At 38.2% G+C, this 18344-nt stretch overlaps 2 protein-coding genes across 4 annotated transcripts in view; one reads left to right on the top strand and one right to left on the bottom strand.

Moving 5' to 3' along the window:
* Positions 1-18344, top strand: part of NHLRC3 (NHL repeat containing 3) — a 47860-nt gene that overhangs the window by 15486 nt on the left and 14030 nt on the right. The window contains exon 1 of one of the 3 annotated variants that reach the window (XM_063315559.1): positions 16795-16950. The exons of 1 other annotated variant lie outside the window; for it this stretch is intronic. In XM_063315559.1, coding sequence (XP_063171629.1) covers positions 16846-16950 — 105 coding nt within the window. In that variant the 5' untranslated portion in view covers positions 16795-16845. Of the gene's footprint in view, positions 1-16794; positions 16951-18344 lie in introns of those variants that run through there. One more of the 3 variants, XM_063315567.1, reaches the window with a different exon arrangement.
* Positions 562-16664, bottom strand: ESD (esterase D). The gene is made up of 9 exons (XM_063315586.1): positions 16538-16664; positions 10192-10264; positions 8117-8205; positions 7145-7243; positions 6157-6281; positions 4589-4708; positions 3073-3171; positions 1990-2157; positions 562-792 (listed from the first exon to the last, which is right to left on the bottom strand). Exons 2-9 carry the CDS (start codon positions 10257-10259, stop codon positions 712-714), a joined length of 849 nt encoding a protein of 282 aa, XP_063171656.1. The 5' UTR covers positions 10260-10264; positions 16538-16664; the 3' UTR covers positions 562-711.

The following is an 18344-nucleotide window of genomic DNA, read 5'->3' as shown; positions in this document are numbered from 1 at the left end:
ATTATTGTCTAAAAATTATTCTTCTGCCCATTATGTATCTGACAAAGCAAACCCTTCGAAGCTACAGTAAAATCAGGACTCAATGTTGTTTGCTATGGCAAGCTATAAAAGGCCATTCATAACCCCAGAATGTAGAAACAGCAAAAGACTCCTGAACTTCTGCAGATGTGCAATTGCAAAAAAGGGCTTAATTACTTTCCCTGTCAATTCACCACAGCTAAATGAAAGTAGTGCAGTAAAAGACCATTCGCTGGTTTTGAAGAGTTCCCACTTTCTCATTTCAAAATACACATAGTAAGATGCAACCATGAGATATGCCTGGTGACATGAACATGAAAGAAAGAGTGTAGGTTTATACATCCATATTATACCTGCAGACGTTATGCTTTGTGTATGAGTTTTTTTTATTTTTCATCTGTAAATACTTCTATCTGGCCTTTCCCAAAGGAACTCAGGAATATTCCATTAATCCTAAGAACAATATTATGTGTGACTAATTCAAGACTACCTAATGATTTGATTGGCTCAAATAGTGAGGATCTAATTCATTGAAAATTAGGGAGGCATATTAAAAATATTTATTTTGAATCATTAAATCAAGATTTCATTGCAGTTAGCAGTAATAGTAATCACAGGCAGAGCTCTTGCTGTTTACTTCCACTGATCTCTTCAAGAGTTTTCACTGTCAGGAATTCCCAAGGCAAGACTCAGTCAAGCATTGAGGTATTTGGCATGGTGCCTGATATGGTCATTAATGAACGTTGCAATAAAGTAGTAGCTGTGATCGTAGCCCTAAGGAAAGGAAAAGACCGGGCAGTTTCAAAAATCAAGCAACAATGTCAAATTAAAAACTCACACACATGAGACTGCCTTACAACAATCACTCTGGCAGGAGAAGATATTCTCGACCACTAAGGGAAGCTGAATCCCAAGCACGTGGCAAGATCTGAAATCATCTCCTTATGAGTTTCTTCACTGAACGAGAATTTAAGGCTTGAATCTTATACAGTACTTACCTGGCTATAAACAGGCCTCAATGGAAAGCATAGGATTGTAGTATAAATGCTTAATATTCCTTTTAAAACTTAACTTATGGCCAATGGGGTGCACAATGTTTCAAACCTGAAACAGTTGTTCCAACATTATGGCAAATGTGCTGATCCTGGGCCAATCGTTCCAGAAATGTTCCAAATACTTGTAAACTTTCAGTTTCAGTTTATGGTCAAAAACTCTTTGGACAAAGTTAGAGAACCCATTTCAAACTGTAAACAACTGCTGAATTTGAAGTCTTTCACTCCTCTAGTTTTCTCCTCTGAGTATTCAGCCACATAGCGCTCCCTCATTCATTGCTCTCACAAACCCAGCAAATTAAATCCTAAATCTTAAAAGCCACTATTTAAAGCAGTATCAATCCTGAAAATAATCAGGCAGTGGCTGTGCTCAGTGCTGCACGACAACTAGGCTTCTGAAGGATTTCCTGTGAATTAGCTATGTGTCTGACCTGCAACTCTTTTTCTCCTACTTTGATTCTCCCTTCTCAAAGGTTTGTTTTAGTTGGTATTGCACTGAGGACACAGGAATCATAATCCACATAGAAACCTTATGTGTGATTTCTGATTGGTTTTGGAGCAACAAACCAGAACAAAGAGTTCCTTCTTAACATTCATGTTACCGGGATTGAATGGGCTGCAGAAAAAAGCATGCAGTTGATTCTCAATAAGCCAGAATTTGCCCATGTAGGAGCAATGCCTGGAAAATGTTTGATGAACCACCAACATTCCTAGATGCTTTAGCTCAACATTAGTGAGATGGAAAAAGCAGGTATGATACATGCACAATTCTAACACCTAGATTTTCAGATCCTAGGAACTGATTTGGTCATTACAAACTTTGTTAATTCAACAATCACTTTTTCCTTAACTGTACCTTTCCAAGTGAGATTTAAGCACTAGATGTAAACCAAACTAAAACCCAGCTTTGGAGCATTACCTGCTGCAACCTAAAAACGACTGGGATTTTCCGTTCTGTGCAAGCAGCAATGAAATTGTCTGGTAACAACTGTCCTGCTGTAAGGAACTGATCATCTTTGCCTTGGTCAATTAGGATATCCAGAGGAGAACCTTGGTAAGATTTCACAATGTGTGTGGCATCATAGGCCTACAAGGAAAAAAAAGATACATTCACTTCTAACAATAGCAGCAGCCTGGCCAGATTAAAAGGTCAGAAAGGCAAAGGAGACCCCAGACAAAAGGCAATTTCACACAATAGTCTTATTACAATGTGGGCATCTACTAGCTACTGAAGGAATACATATAATTTGAATTCTCTTCTGTTTTAGAAGCTCCAAGATGGAAACAAGTTCCCTTTCATTAGTAGCCACTACCAGCAGGAGGAATAAAATACTTTCAATCTGGCATTCATTTTTCACAATTAAACAGAAGGATCTAGCATTCCAACCCCACATCTGCCTGCCCTCAACCAAGTAAGTATTACCCAATTTTTTTCTGGCAGGAGCTGTTTTAAATTCAACATCCAGGTTCTAAAAGGCTAGTTATAAAATGATAGTCATAATTAAAACATTAAAAACTCAGTCAAAAATACATTCATAAGAAACAATAAAATCTACAGATGTACAAAACTTTTCAAATGGAAAACACTCTATTTTGCCTTCAAAACAAACTATTTCAACCACTTCAAAACTGGAAACACTTCTACCTGAAAAACAGAGCATTTCTAAAATGAGACAGAGCTGTTTTGAGCTCAAAACACCCCCAAATGATTAAAGCAGCCAATTTTGAATGGAGAACTGATTGAGACTCAAAATGGGAGTTTCAAGTTTGAAATGATCTGAGCTCAAAGTCCTGCACACCACTAACAAAGGCTAACATAACAACAAACGTTCTCAAATGCTGAAAGCTGTTTTGAATACCTTTGTCTGCTGGTGGAATGACTCTGAATGGTTAATTTTGAAATGGTAGAAACAGTTTATTGTTATTTTTATCACAATCATAATCACTTCTTAATTGTTCTACTGCTGTATGTTATACGTGCGATGCCATTTTCAATACATACTTCCCAGTTTGCTGTGTTCGATCCTAGGTATTCACTAAAAGCCTTTTTCCCCCATGGACACTGAATTGGGTTGCAGATTGGAGCAAATGCTGAAACAGACTATTTAAATATTGATGATTAAAGATTCAGAGTTCTTGCAATAAAATGTGAATTTACTTTTCCATAACATAGCTGTTCCTTTTCCCACTTTTGTTAGATATATAGGACATGGCTCTAAAGTGGGAGAAGTGATAAACATTTGTTTGTGACTGCTGTAAAGAAGATGGAAAGCTAGTTCTTTAACTTTTCTTTTTCTTTTTCCTCTTTCTCTGTGTCTAGCACTTTTTCTTTTAATCTTTTTTCTTTCTCTATTTTTGTCTTATACATTTGTTCTAATTTATTTTTTAATTTCGTAAAAACTTTCAGTAAAATTATTAAAAAAGATACAAAGGACATGGTAAACATTTGTTATTGTTAAATTAAACTTTTTCTATGAATATCAAACACACACTTAATTCAACACATAGCAAAAAAAAAAACCCTATGCAAATCATATCTTGAATAAAATGTCTCACGTCTTATGTTTGTTATAGAGCCTATATATTCTATATATTTAAAAAGTTGCACGAATCATTCAGCACTGAGTTGGATATGCAATTATGTCTTACAGTTTAAAGACAGAATTTGGACAGATTGAACAAGAACTGAAATTAGTAACACTGATTTTCCAGTTTCATATTTATAATAGCACTGAAATCTGTATCTAAAAGAAATACCTGCTTCTTGCAAAAAGTTTAATCCTGTTGGTAGCAAAGGTTTTTAAACTAATATTTGAGCCAAAAATATAAATTATAGTTGTTTCTGTCTTTACTTTACAAAACACCTTTTTCCTTTCCTTTCCTTTCCTTTCCTTTCCACAAGGATGCATGCCGTTCTTCACTGCAGGGTAAGGCAACAGGGGCCCCTTTAAGAGAGATCTCCTGGCTCCAAAGAGGATGACCTCTCATTTCCAAGAAATGAGAGTGACTGGAGTCCAGGTGCAAGCTCAGCCTCAGTACACCGTTCTCTAAATATTTCTCACAACCTCTTCATAACAGCATTAGGAAACCATTTTGGGGGCACAATAAAGGGGACAAAGTGGGGTTAAGGAAAACAGATTAGAGAATCCACTGAATTTTATTAAATCCGTTGAATTTATCTATTTAGACTTCTGCTGACATAGTCTAAATGCAACCCTATTTACAATCTTGTCACACTCTTTCTTGAACATTTATCCCGAAGCTTCTCAAAACCAGCATTATTTCATCATGTCATGATTATTATTTATTATTGATTTATTCATTCAAAGAACTTACATGGCCGCCTATCTCATTTAGTGATCCTAGGCAGCTCAAACAATCAGTAAAAACAAGAATAAAATCAAAACCCACCAGGTGCCAGACCAACCAGATTCTCAGCCTTATAATAAATAATTTACAATATTAATTTATCAATTATTCCTTGATTTTATCTGACACATTAAAAGGTTGAATCTTACTTTATACTTTCCAGGATTCTTCAGGGCAAGGATGAGAGCACCATGGCCTCCCATGGAATGGCCTGAAATTGACATCCTTCCAGGGGCAACTGGGAAATTGGCATTTATCAGATTAGGTAACTAAAAGACATCAATGAGAAAAAAAAAGTCGGCATATTCACATTTTCTCCTGCATAAGATGAAAAAAGGTATCTCCTCTCATCTACACAGAAATGAATGGTTCTTTACTTTGACAATCACTCTGTCTAAAAGTGGCACTGTCTTACAGTGTACAGGGCTTGTTTTTTTCTAAGATAGGGATGGGTAAATCATTAGTAAATTTGTCAGGGGTGCAGTTTTAAAACCCTGGTTAATATATTAAGGAAGCATTTAAGGAGCATGGTGACTCCTTGCATCCTCAAAGAAAGAGACTGTATGTCATATTTCTTCCATCGAAGTAAACCAGGACAGCAACATTGGTCTAACACCAGACGTGGACCAGGGAAAAATTGAACTAGCACATCTTTACCTAGTACTCTACTATAGTCCAGTGTTTCTCAACCTTGGCAACTTGAAGATGTGTGGACTCCTTGGCAACACTGGCTGGGGAATTCTGGGAGTTGAAGTCCACACATCTTCAAGTTGCCATGGCTGAGAAACACTATTGTAGTCTGTAATTATTTTATAGAAATTGCAAATATAGAGATATAGATAGTTCACTTAGATCAGCATTTCTCAAACTTTTTTTGGTCACCGCCCCCTTAGTTGCCCAAAGTTTTTCATAACACCCACTGTCCTGTGTGTGTGAATTATAATTTAAAAAAAAAAATGTATTTATTGCACATTTATTATTTCTTTGCAAACAATTACAAATACATACAGTTAAGTCACAGTTATAGTTACAAATACAGTTAAGTAATCATAGCAATAATAAGTATTTAAATAATATTTTAATATTTAATGCGATTGATGATGGAGGTTGGTGGAGATTTATTAGCATATCAATATTAGGTTTAATGTCTGTAAACAGAAGTCGTAAATTGCCACGTTCAACAACTTTTGATTTTAATGTACAAATATACATACATAGAATTAAAATTAAAAACAAATATATATGCCTAAAATGAAACAAAGTTCAATACGAAGACTGAAACACGGTGATGTATCTACATTCAAACAAAATAGCTCAATAGCCATTATGTTTATTTCTAAATAACTGTGAGTAAATGAGTGCGCAGCTCGTGTTTTCGTGAATCATACTAATACCCAGCACAACTGTATGATTCATGCAGTCAGCATGTGGTCAAAGCAGTCCAATGCGCAATACTATTTTGAGCATTCTAAAGTTTGACGTATTTATAATTATTGTATTTACAATCTCATACACTTAATAAAATTTATTGGATAAATTACATGTAATCTTCTGCTACTATAATCCTAATCGCCCCTCCTGTCACCCCTTTGCCATCTAACACCCCCCTGCCTCCACCTTAATGCCTCACACCCCTCCAAATAACTCAAATGCCCTCCAGGGGGCGGTATCACCCACTCTGAGAAACACTGATTTAGATTAATGTAATTCAAATTACCTCATCTTTTATGTAAGAGTACATGCGATAATTTGTTTTCCACAATTCTCCTGTGGCATCTACATAAAAACCAGCTCCAGTGCCAAAGTCCCAGCTCTCATCTTCTCCTTGAATATTGCATCCACCTACCAGAGAAAGAAAGGTTGTATCAATAATCAGCAAAGTACAGGAACAGAGGTTGATACTTTTTCTTCACGAGGAGGAGGGCTATCCAGAGGCTGGGGGGAAAAAATCAGCCCCCTACTCAGAAATATTTTCTGAAACTAACTGCTAAGCAGAAAAATCTACCCTGTAACTCTAAAACCCTTGCAGGAGCTTTGCTGAAGGAACAGTTTTGTGTGTTGTAAGAAAGGACAGACATTCAATACGGCTGCACATTTTTTTCCCAGCAAGAAGACAACTTCTTAGAAAAACTTACTGATTATGACTGGACCTCTGGTAATCCAGAAAGAGACCAACTGGGAAAAGATTCAGGATACCAAGGTAGGAATGTAGCCATTATAGCTCGCAACCCAGTCTTAGAGTTATACCTATAGGGCCTCCTTCAATAATAATCCATCTGCCATTCATACTGATCAAAGCCCCCTAATATGCTAGATTTAGTGGCTGCCAACAGAGCAGGACCACCTAGGTCACCAATAAATCGGCTAGATTTATACACAGGAAGCCCATCCTCCAAAGTGATCTGCTGCTCAGCCCCTTTGCTAGGCAAGCTACTCAGTGACAGCTGCTTCATTTCAGGAGCAAATGTAGGGAAGGCAGGGCAGAAAGATAATAATTTCTACTCTTTGTGTTGAGCAAATTTAGGCCAGTTATTTTCAAAAGTAGCAGCAGATACTCTAAACATGAGATTTCCAATAGATAAAATAAGCGCTATTTACACACGTATTTGCACATACAGCCTGGCTTAAGTTTACTAGCATGTGAACATCTATATCTAAGCAATGAATAAGCTGATGAAGCTGATGCCCATTAATAAACCACTTACGTGGGCTGGTATCTGGAGCAATCACAATAAGGCCATGTTCAGCTGCAGCTTGATGGAAACCAGCTTTAGTTATAAAGTTTTGTTCTGTACATGTTAGTCCTGAGAAGAGAGCAAAACACCCTAATATTACAAGCACTGCCAAGAGCATTCTTGATCATTAAACCAGGCCAGAAGGCTACTCTCTGCCTCTGCATAAGAGAAACTGCACATTCCTGATTACATTTTTATCGCATAGGGAAAAATGAATCACTTCTTTGGGTTCCAGGTCCCAATGATCAGATCTAATTAGGTATTTATTTACTGCTCCAGTCACCAGGTTCTGGGCAGTTTAAAGTCGTTATAAACAAATGAGACATAAATTCAGAAAACTCCCAGAACCACTGTAAGGATTCTCATACAAGCTAAAATAAGGAAAAATGGGAAAATAGTAACCCCCCATCCCCCAAAAAAACTCCAAATCAGAAATACTACATTCCAATAAAAACTCACTTGTGTAATTTAGATTGAGAAATAGCATTCAGTGCAGAAGCAAGAGGTCAGTAGTCAAATCAAGGGCCTTTCTTTAGTTCCCTGATGCTCCAGGGAATGAGTGGCTCCATTTTGTTAAGAGATCTAGGGAAGCTCCTGAGCTTTTCAGCATATGACAGATCAGCAGAAAGTCGTACAAAGCTGGATGAGGCATCTCCTGAGCAGTGATGCCTTTCATATGCTGTATATTGCCCAGATAAAAACAGCTATTTCAACAAGCCAGAGGATTAGAAAGACAACAAAGTCTGCCTAGTATTCAACAAAGTTCAGCTGACAATACAGCAAACCTGTCTTCTTTAATATTGATTCACATACAAAAGGCATAAAAAGATTTGTAACCCAAGGCCACATTACCCCATTTTAAAAAGCTTACATTGTTTATACTAAAAAAAAAAAAGCTGAATCACTGTTGATGTTTTTCACAAATAATTTCAGAAGACTCACCTGACAGCCAGTACAACACAGGACATTTCTCAGTTTCTGCCTTCGGTGGCAAATAAATCCCAAACTTCATTTTACATTTCAGCTCCACACTGTTAGCAACAATATTGCAGTTTAGACAGAATTTTTTTTTAAGTCTAACATTTTTACTTGACTCTTTATTACCGCTTTAGCAGTTTTGTGATCTGCTCAGAGAACTCTGGTTTTGTGGGCTGATTGAAAATATAACAAATCACTAAATAATATATTATATAACATATTTAAAGTAGAGTTTGTAAAAATTCATGTTTGAGCCAGATGTTTTCATCATTTAGTGTTTTCTTCTTGCAGGAGAAGGCTACACATTTGACAGAAAATAATGAAGGAGAGATAGTAAGCTATTGACACTTGTATATGGGATGGGAGGCACGCCTGCACAGAGACTGAAGGAAACAGATTAGGAGCACCATGTTAGACATAATGCGGTATCTTTTCAAGCCAACCAACTTTTTGAACACTGCAATTTGTACCATAAAGTCTAGTAAGCCAAAATGAGATAGTGTGAAAATAAAACTGCTAATATCATTAAAGAACACAACTATGGTATTTTAACCATTTTCTAAACATATCACAACTGCAAGTATATCTTTGGAAAGATGGCAAGCAAATTCCTAGTGGGACTTGTGTTTAGAGGACAGAGTTAAGCTATTAGGAAAAGAGCTAAGAAGGGACTTAGTTAAAAAAATTGCATAATGCTTTTGGAATGCATCCTTGGTGAACAGAAGAATCTTGAAGCAGTGAAGGTTTCCAGGATTTTTTTTCTTTTTTAAGGGAGGGAGGGAGGCATTTTTGCTGATTTTCCCCCCACTGTGCTTTCTGTTCCAAATCTGTTCCAAAGAGACCATTTGGAACACTGTTGGAAGTAGTTGAAGAAATGGTAATTTGATAAACATTTTCCCTGCTCCCTTCCATTCACATAAGTCATTGTTAGCTCACATAGCCTCCTCTAATCAGGGCCCCACCAAAAATGTCGGGATTATAACTCCCAGGATTCTTTTTCTGCAAAGGTGCTGCTCCCTATTCTAGAAGCCCTAGTCCCAACGCAGCTAAAAGACAAAAGTTTGGGGAAGGATTATAAATGTAGAAGCCTAAGAAGGAATATGCAAACATTTTAGCTTCAATAACAATTAGCACTATTGATTCACATGTTAGAACAATCATCAGTGCTGTTAATTTTTTAGAAAATTTGCCCACATTAATTATAAACAGACTATTCAGACGGGCAGCATTATTTTATGCACTTTTTTTGTAATTAAGTCTCCCTGCTATACACAATGCCACCTCTTCCAAGATAACTGTGCACAGAATCTCAGTTAGTTCAACTTTGGTGCTATGGAAGTTTAGGTTCCACTGATTTCAGTGGAACTTAGGTGCAATTAAATTAATCTGTATACGATGTTGGACTTTAAACAAGCAGGATAGGAAGAGTATTGACCACTTTGAACTTTGGTGTTGGAGAAGACTTCTGAGAATATCACGGACAGCCAAGAAAACAAACTGATGGATCATTGGACAAATCGACCCAGAGTTCTCACTCAAGGCACAAATGATCCTACTTCAGACACATTATGCAAAGAGACCCAGCTCTCTGGAGAAGGCTCTAATGCTGGGAAAGGTAGAAGGAAAGAGAAGAAGAGGACGGCCAGCAGCAAGGTGGATGGACTCAGTTACAGAGGTGATGAGTGCAGCAATGGGAGACATGAAAGAACAGGTTAGATTGTCTTGGAGAAAATCTATCTATGTGGTCACTGGGAGTCAAAAATGACTTGATGGCACACAATCAATCAAGTCAATACAATGTTAGTGCTCTCCTTTTGAGGAATTCTGTTTACAAGAAATTTTCTTGCTCTCTTCATTTTGGAGAGAAGCATATTCTTATTTTCCCTGGCCTTTCTATTCAAATGTATTCACTGCTGTTTTTTCCATTCCAGTATTTGAGTCCCTTTGTTTATTTATTGATATCTATATTGTGATCAGATTGCTACAGGGAAGACAGTTGAAGGACAGTATAAAATTATTTAAATAAATAGCATATTAACCTGTCATGCTCAAACACCTTCTGAAAACCTCCAAAGCATTTATTGCTAGAAATTTCCTTCAAGGCCATGTTCTCTGTTGAGGGAAAAAAATGGGATTTCATAAATTAATTTTCTTTACCAAGACCGCAACATCATATATAATACTTGTACATAAGCAGAAGACCTGCATGTTAGCAATATTTAAGTTACTCAATCATTTTGAAATAACAAAATTGCTTTAAGTGTTAACATGAAAATATAACATTTTTATCATTTATCTCCCACCAACCTACATTTTTCTCCCTTCATCTTCACAGCTGAAGACAATTAAAACTCTCTCATCACTCCCTCATCACATATTTCTTGTCCAGCAGAAACTTTCACAAACCAGAAAGTCAACAAATGGAAGCACTGAAGATATGAGTAGTGGCTACTTTAGAATAAAGAGGGTTTGTAGGCCTAAGCTATTGGATTTAGGATCAAGGAGACACACTGGTTTATTTATTTAATAACCCACCTCTCATTTAAGATCTCAAAATGAAAAGAAATGTGCGCACTTCTTCCAATTTTTTCCCTGGTGTGATTTGGGCTGAGAAAGGGTAACTGCCCGATGTTACCCAGAGAAATTCTGTGGCTGAGAGTGGACTAGAATCTGGGTCTCCTGATCTTAGTTTGACGCCTTTAACCACTACACCACGCTGCTTCTCACCTTGAGCTTCTGGAAGGGATAGAAATCAATAGTCAAAAAATAAAATAAATAAAGGAAAGCTTAGAAAATAGAATATATTTTATTGGTATTTAGGTATATTTATATTGTATTGATTTTCTATTGTACTGTTTTTATTGACTGTTATTTTATTACCTGTAAGCCTCCCAGAGTCATCATGTGTGAGATGGGTGGCAGAGAAATTTGATAGACAGACAGACAAACAAATAACTCCAGTACTACAGACCTTTCCCAACCAATACATTTGATTAAAAGGTTTAAATTTTCATGAGATGTCAAGATAATCTTCTCTTCCTTCCCCCATTCAAATTTAAATCCTACAGCTGCAGCTCACAAAAGCTTACGCCTTTTAATAAAATGTGTTAGGTAGAAAAAGTGCTATCACACTCCTTCTGATTTTTTGCCATCAGGCCCAGCGCTCTACTTACATCTGACACAGAAACTCTTACTACTTTGATCTGAACCCATGGCCCTTCAGAGGGGTGGAGAAGCACCCTTATATTAATATTTACAATTGTTTTACATGCTCTTGATAAGGAGTATTGGAACACAGCCTTGCTCAAGGTCTAACTCAAGTTCGCCTGTGGTGTACTTTGGGAGATAGGGCTCCACGCCAGGGATTGAAATTGATTGAATTCCAGTTAGAAGTCACTGCCAAGAAATTAACAGAAAAATGCTGTTGAGAGGAAAGGCAATGATCGAGCTGCTTGGCATTTACAGTACTTAATCTATTTACTATTTTCATTTTAATTTCTTCCCAAGACTTTGCAGAAATTGAACCAGCATCTCTTTCGACTTTTCCTACCAGTATTCATGCTCCTTGCAAACTGAAGCGGATAAATTATTTTTGCCATAATAATTGCTGACATAGCAGGGGAGGGGGGCGGGGAGTCATAATAGTGCTTGATTTCCACTTTACCTGGAAATCGTAATTTTACTTCTGGAAAACCATTTACAAAATGAATGCTTAGTATGGATTTTGTTCATCTGTCACACCTGAGCAGTTTAACACACACACCTTGAATCTCTTCTATCATCTTCCTCCATTTAACATAGCACAATCAGAGCTACAGCTACATCACACTAGACAAAGATTTCTACTGACTGGTTTGCCAAGCAACAAACCATGAATTGCAAGCCACAGACACAGGAGCCTGCACAATCCATTAAACCAAAATCAAAATAAAATAAATCACAGGATGGCTTAGCAAGATGCCTATAGCTATCTAGGTCACATTTCAATTTTCCACGAACAGGTGAAGTAAGCAGAAACATCCTGAATCCTCCCTCATATAAGCAGAATCCATGGCAGGGGAAGGAAATAATTCACTCAGCTTTGATTAAGATACCACTGAAAATGGGAGGTTCTCCAGTGCAGTTTTCAGGAAATGTTCTCCTGCTTGCTGTTCTTCACTGGTTCCAAGGCTTTTTGCCTCAGAATTACCTCTCATGGAGGGAGAGAGAAACATCCACAAACCGTATTTTGGAACTCCTCTGTTTGCTCTTCAGAGTTTTATTAAAATGGCAGTGATGCAACAAGGATGAACGTGCAACATCCGATAATAAGGCTACTAATTAAACACACAAATTTATGTTTTTTGCATGTTCATGTTACACTTAAATGCAAGAATACGGGTTGTGCAATTATGAAAAACTAAGCATATTAGGAATATATCACTGAGGAAAATGTTCTGATGAAAAAAGAAACAAATTTCTTAAGTCAATGAGATATATGGAGGTTGATTTAACTTTAACAACATTGTGTCTTGGCATTTCCTACAATTTTTAAAAAAATGGTTTCTCATATGTCATCTGGCTGGTTTATTTCCAGAGATCATCAAGAACCCCTCAGATCAGCTTTCCCAAGCTTGAGATATACTGGCACTGCAAACCTCAGGCCCATGTTTGGGAAGAGGGCTATAACATAACAGCGAGAGGAGCTGAATTATTCAGACGTCCGACGGTGCTAGTGCAGCACAGACTGTGTTGGGCAATGCCTTGGCAAAATCAGGGACAACAGCACAGTAGATCCATTAACCAGACACCCACGCTCTATCAAGCGGTTGATGCCTCCCATTCCGAATGACAGCATGACACACAGCAAGAGATAAATTCATGTTCTCTCCCCACAAAAAGCAAGAAGACAATAGAGAGGGCAGTTGAGAATGAAAACCAATGAACATGAAATTGTTTTTCTTTCCCTAAGAAGCCGCAAAATACATTTGTCAGTAAGCCAGTGCAGGAGTGTAAGATTATATTCAGCCAATCATGTCAACAGCAAGAGATTCTAGGAAACTGGTCTTCACCTGATGAATCAGGATCACAGCAACACTAAGCCTGATCTAAGGTGGGTTATAATAGCAGTACTATCATCATGTCAGTAAACAGAGATACACACATACACTTCATACAATCATTCAGTAAAATGTAAGGTAATAGGAATAAGTTACAGGAGGAGGAGCAAGCATTGTTTACTTAATGTGACATTAAAGCAAGTGAATCATCTAACAGTACTCCGGCTCTTACAATGAGAGGTTTGCAAGTACGGGAAAGTGAAAAAAGAGAAAGTTATGGAAATGATCCTCAGCAAGCAAACATATAGTACCAGGCACAAACTGCAGAGCACCAACATTTAGGCCAAATCACACAGATTAGACCAAGAGGGAAAACTGTGACAATGTTGCCAGGTCCAGGACATCTTTCCTCTGCCTTTTTGTAAGATTCTTTCATGTTTAAGGATGTAATAATTATATTTGTCCAGGATGGGCATCTGACTTGCCTAGGTTTTCTCACTCAGAGAAGCATAATCCTAAGATTTACCAAATTCACACTGAGAAGCATTACCAAGATAATAATAATAATAATTTATTAAATTATTAATAGATTATTAATTTAGTCCCAGAAACTCTGGGCAGTTTGTTTGATCAGGATCTTATTTTCATATGCCAGGCTGGTATGGCACAATCTCGCTTCAATACTTTTCTCCCATCCATAAAATGAAATGACTGATGCTATGCTCTGCCAGTATTATCCTACATTTCCCACAAGTAAGTACAAAAAGATGATCCTGTGGAGTGAGTAGCAGTGAATTTGTGCCATCAAGTGGGGGCTAAATATCCAGTAAATGACACTACTGTGCAAGGATTTTAGTGCAATTTACACTTCCTTTAATAGATAATAAGGATGGTTTTATTGAATTAAGAGTCCATGAAATATATTCTTAATTGTTCTTCTAAAAATTATCCTACAGATAGAAATGAAAGAGCCCTTACGTAGCCTCGTAATGACATCTTTAAATATTGCCTCCCTTTATACAATACTTAGAGCCAGTTTGGTCTAGTGGTTAAGGCAACAGGCTAGAAACCAGGAGACTGTGAGTTCTAGTCTCGCCTTGGGCACGAAACCAGCTGGGTGACCTTGGGCCAGTCACTCTTTCTCAGCCCTAGGAAGAAGGCAATGGCAAACCACTTCTGAAATCTTGCTAAGAAAACTGCAGGGACTTCTCCAAGCAGTCTCCAAGGATCAGACACGACTGCACGGCAAAAAAATCAACAGTTTCCAGAAAACCCACACCTCTGCCTGCTGTCAGGCAGAGTATGATTCCAATTAGCATTTTCATCTCAATATCCATCGTCCACACATTGTCAACGCTGATTTGTGAGCGAGGGTGAATGCGGCCTGGTTGTGCTGGCAAGAAGTCATCGGTGTGCTTTGTGACAAACAAATACCAACCCGTCTCAAACCTAAGATCTATAAGACAATCATTTGCCCTGTGGTACTGCATGGAACCAAGTGTTGGGCAGCAACAAAGGGTATAGAGAGCCACCTCCGTGTTATGGAAATGAGTATGCTCTGTTGGATATCGGGCATCTCCCTCCTTGATCACGTCACAAATGATGCCATCCGACAACAACTAGGCGTGTCATTAACTACAGAGAAGATGAGAGAAAGCTGCCTTCGTTGGTATGGACATGTCCTTAGAGCGGAACCTTCCACTGTTGCCAAAATAGTTTACCATCTTAAAATCGATGGCCGGCGGCCATGTGGGCGACCAAAACAGAGATGGCAAGACACCATCAATAAGGACATGCAAATTGAGGGTCTGTACCCTGAGGATGCAGACAATTGGGTAAAGTGGTATTTCAGGATCCGAAAAGCAGACCCCGCGATAGCAGGAAAATGCTAGGAAGAAGATCCATTGTCCACACAAGCTATATTACTTGATATAAAAACAATTAGGTTGACCCTATTTTATGACATTTGAATAGTACTTTTAAAGAAACTAAATGCTTTGATGAGAAAAACGTCATTTTCACATCATACACAAATTTGAAAAACCCAATTTTTTTATAGTGAGTTTATATTCTTGCTACCAGAATTTTTTTTTCACTTTTTTCCCTAGCCCAGCATAGAGTGAAGAGCACATATCAGAAGTTATGTACACAGTCTCTAGATTTTATATGTCATTTTATGGGGTGGAGCAGCAACAACATCCAATATAACCAGGCTGACCACATGAATCTGACAATACAGCACTATAAAAGTCAACAGCATTAATTCTATAATTAGTTCATGGGGAGGCTTCATCATATGTGGAACATACAAATAACTCACAATTCTGCTCAAATATCTATTCCAGGCTTTCTCAACCAGGGTTCTGTGGTACCCTAGGGTTCTGCGAGAGGTCACTAGGGGTTCCCTGGGAGAACCCCTAGTGATTTATTTAAAAAATTATTTCAAATTTGGGCAACTTCACATTAAACTGGAAAGTTTCATTCTTTATTTTTAGTTTAAGAACATTGTTAATGCATATATACAGGCCTACCCATGAAACGAATCTAACAATCTTGTAACTTCTGGCCTGGAAAATATTTCAAGGGTTCCTCCAGGGTCAAAAGGTTGAGAAAGGCTGATCTATTCTGTATAGAATCCAATTTAATACATCATCATTTACTCATTTCAGGTTATCTATTTTGCATTAGTGTGTGCAGGCCTTGTTTTACATGGTAATCTGCCACGTTTTTAGCAGATACAGCCATCTGAGCATGCAATGGCTATTTTTGTGGATTGGCATTACCTCGGTGAGACAAGCAATGATGGAAAGTGGGCAAGGCAGACTGTCCCCCCCATGGGATTTTGGGATTAGTTTCTTAAATTTTTGTTATTTCTTTTTTTTGTTGAGATTGGTGTGCATTTGTAGGACAAAGCGGTTGGGAGGTTGCATGCTGCTCTGGGGGCTTAGATACCCGTCCCTACCCTCCGCTTGCTATTTCCTCTATTAGAAGCAAAACTGAAGTCTCTCTTTTTTTAGTAGCCTTGTAATTGTAACCTCTATGTTTAAGAATCACGTGCGAAAATTAGCGGGATATCATTCATTTATCCCAACTAATAAAACCGTTTAAAAGAACCTCAGCGGGACAGAGAAATTGTTGTCCCAAATTCACCCCTAGCCCTTTCATACAACCCGAAGTGGGAGGGGGCGAGTGTGCACATATTGCTCCCCCTCCCCTTTTAAAGAGCATTAAGTGTAGTTCGCATCTACGTTTCAGCGTGAAGAAATAACACTAACCCAGGTCACCAATCTTTTGACAAAAATCATGGAAAGGAGGAGAAAACCAATCCCTACCGTAGAGCGCTCACCTTTTCAATTGTCTTCCAATTGTTGCTTGCACTCGAGTTAGTCACTCCAAGGCCCGGATGGAACGAAGCAGGGTGACTGTGTTACAGGACCCTACTTAGAGCCTCTCCCTCACTCTCGGATAGGCTGGCCTACGCAGCCCCAATCCATTCATGGGATTCGTAGTCCTCTAAAGCCGTTGTTTGGCTGATTCAGAACGAAGGAGAGCACTCAATCTCCCAAGCAGCTTTTCGCGACCCCTTCGTTGCGGCGGACTGAGCATGCGCGCGGCACTGTGCCTGTTTCGGGAACTGGCAGCTGTGGGGCCTTAATGGGGGTTCTCGATCATTTTCGGGTTCGGTTGTTTGCAGGAGTCGGAGGGGCTGGTTTGCTTCTGTTGCTGATAGTCGTGTATAGAGTCGGGTCTGAATTGGAGGTGTGTTGGCAAACCTGATAATAACAACGACCAGTTGCATATGTCTGTATATACTGTACCTGTGTTCAAAGGGCTTTGACACTTGTAGAAATGCACTGTTATTCCGTGTTCAGATCGTATTCACCTCTTTCTTCGCTCAGAGGTAGATTCGGTTGTAAGTAAGGCTACCAGATTTTTGCATCCCAGATCTGATCGTTCTAACTGTGGGTCCGTGATTGCTCTGAGCGGGTTTTGAGCAAATACTCAGAAACGATTGTCTTATTCCTTGACAAACTTAAATTATTGATTAGGGCTTCTTGAATGTGAGAGCTGTGGCAAAATAATTTTGGGTATTGAAACCAATCCATAAAAAATCAAATTTACCATTACCCTTTTTGAAGATGTGTTGCACTACAGCTGCCATCACCCCCAGCCAGCATGATCAGTGGATTAATATTGTGGCATGAAATAACAAATCTAAAACAAAACAATTAATTGTATTGTATAGTTCATTGTGAAATACGGCTGTCAGTGGGAAATGGAGCAGGGCCAAATATGGCAGTATTTTCTTTGGATGTACTTTACACAGTAATTTCTGTATTTACAAGAAAAGAGTATTAGCAGACATATGAAGTTACGAAATGCAAGTGATAGCTGAAATTTTTAAAAAAGTATTTAAAAAGAAACCCATCAGTTCAATAGATGAACTGATTGAAAAGTATCATGGAAGGTCAGCCAAAAATAAAACCAAAAAAGGAAATGAGAGAGTCAGGGAAGTGTGGAAATTGACTGGCGCAGGATCTTGACAGCTTAAAATAAATATTCTTAATGCTGGGGGAAAAGAAACAGTTGGGAGGTTGGCTTGGGCCAAGTAATGCAAAGTTAATAACTTCTTTCTTTATATTAGATTTCAGGAGAAGAGGAAAACCTGTGTCCTTTCCACCTGCCTCCCTGCCCAAATTATAGAAATATAAAATATTCAGGTTTGAGGCTGTCAACTCTCTCAACAATATGAGACACTTGGAAAGGCTTGGAGTGAGGAGACAAAAAATAGTTGCCATTTAGAGTGGTACCCTTGTGGGTTATCTGTCTCAGCTGCTATGCTTAACCTTAAATGGTTTTACTTTACTTTTTTCCAGGTAATTACCGCATTCCATTTTATTGCATGTATAATTCCTTTAGCTATACTAAGCTTCAGAGTCTGAGAAACTGCCATGCAGTGGCATCAGCTTCTTTTTCCATTCAAGCTGAAGCTATGGAAAATCTGAACCAGTGTCTGACACTTAGTAATGGATGCAGTGAGGGCTGTACACTGAAACCTAATCCAAAGAAAATGGAGATACCATTAGGATATGGTTTGCCTAATCTGGAAGATGTGCCTCACTGTCTTTTGAATGGACTTGCATTTCTCATAA

This window comes from Candoia aspera, chromosome 1 (assembly GCF_035149785.1).
Source record: "Candoia aspera isolate rCanAsp1 chromosome 1, rCanAsp1.hap2, whole genome shotgun sequence".
Classification (NCBI taxonomy): domain Eukaryota; kingdom Metazoa; phylum Chordata; class Lepidosauria; order Squamata; family Boidae; genus Candoia; species Candoia aspera.
This window is presented reverse-complemented; position numbering and strand designations above follow the sequence as displayed.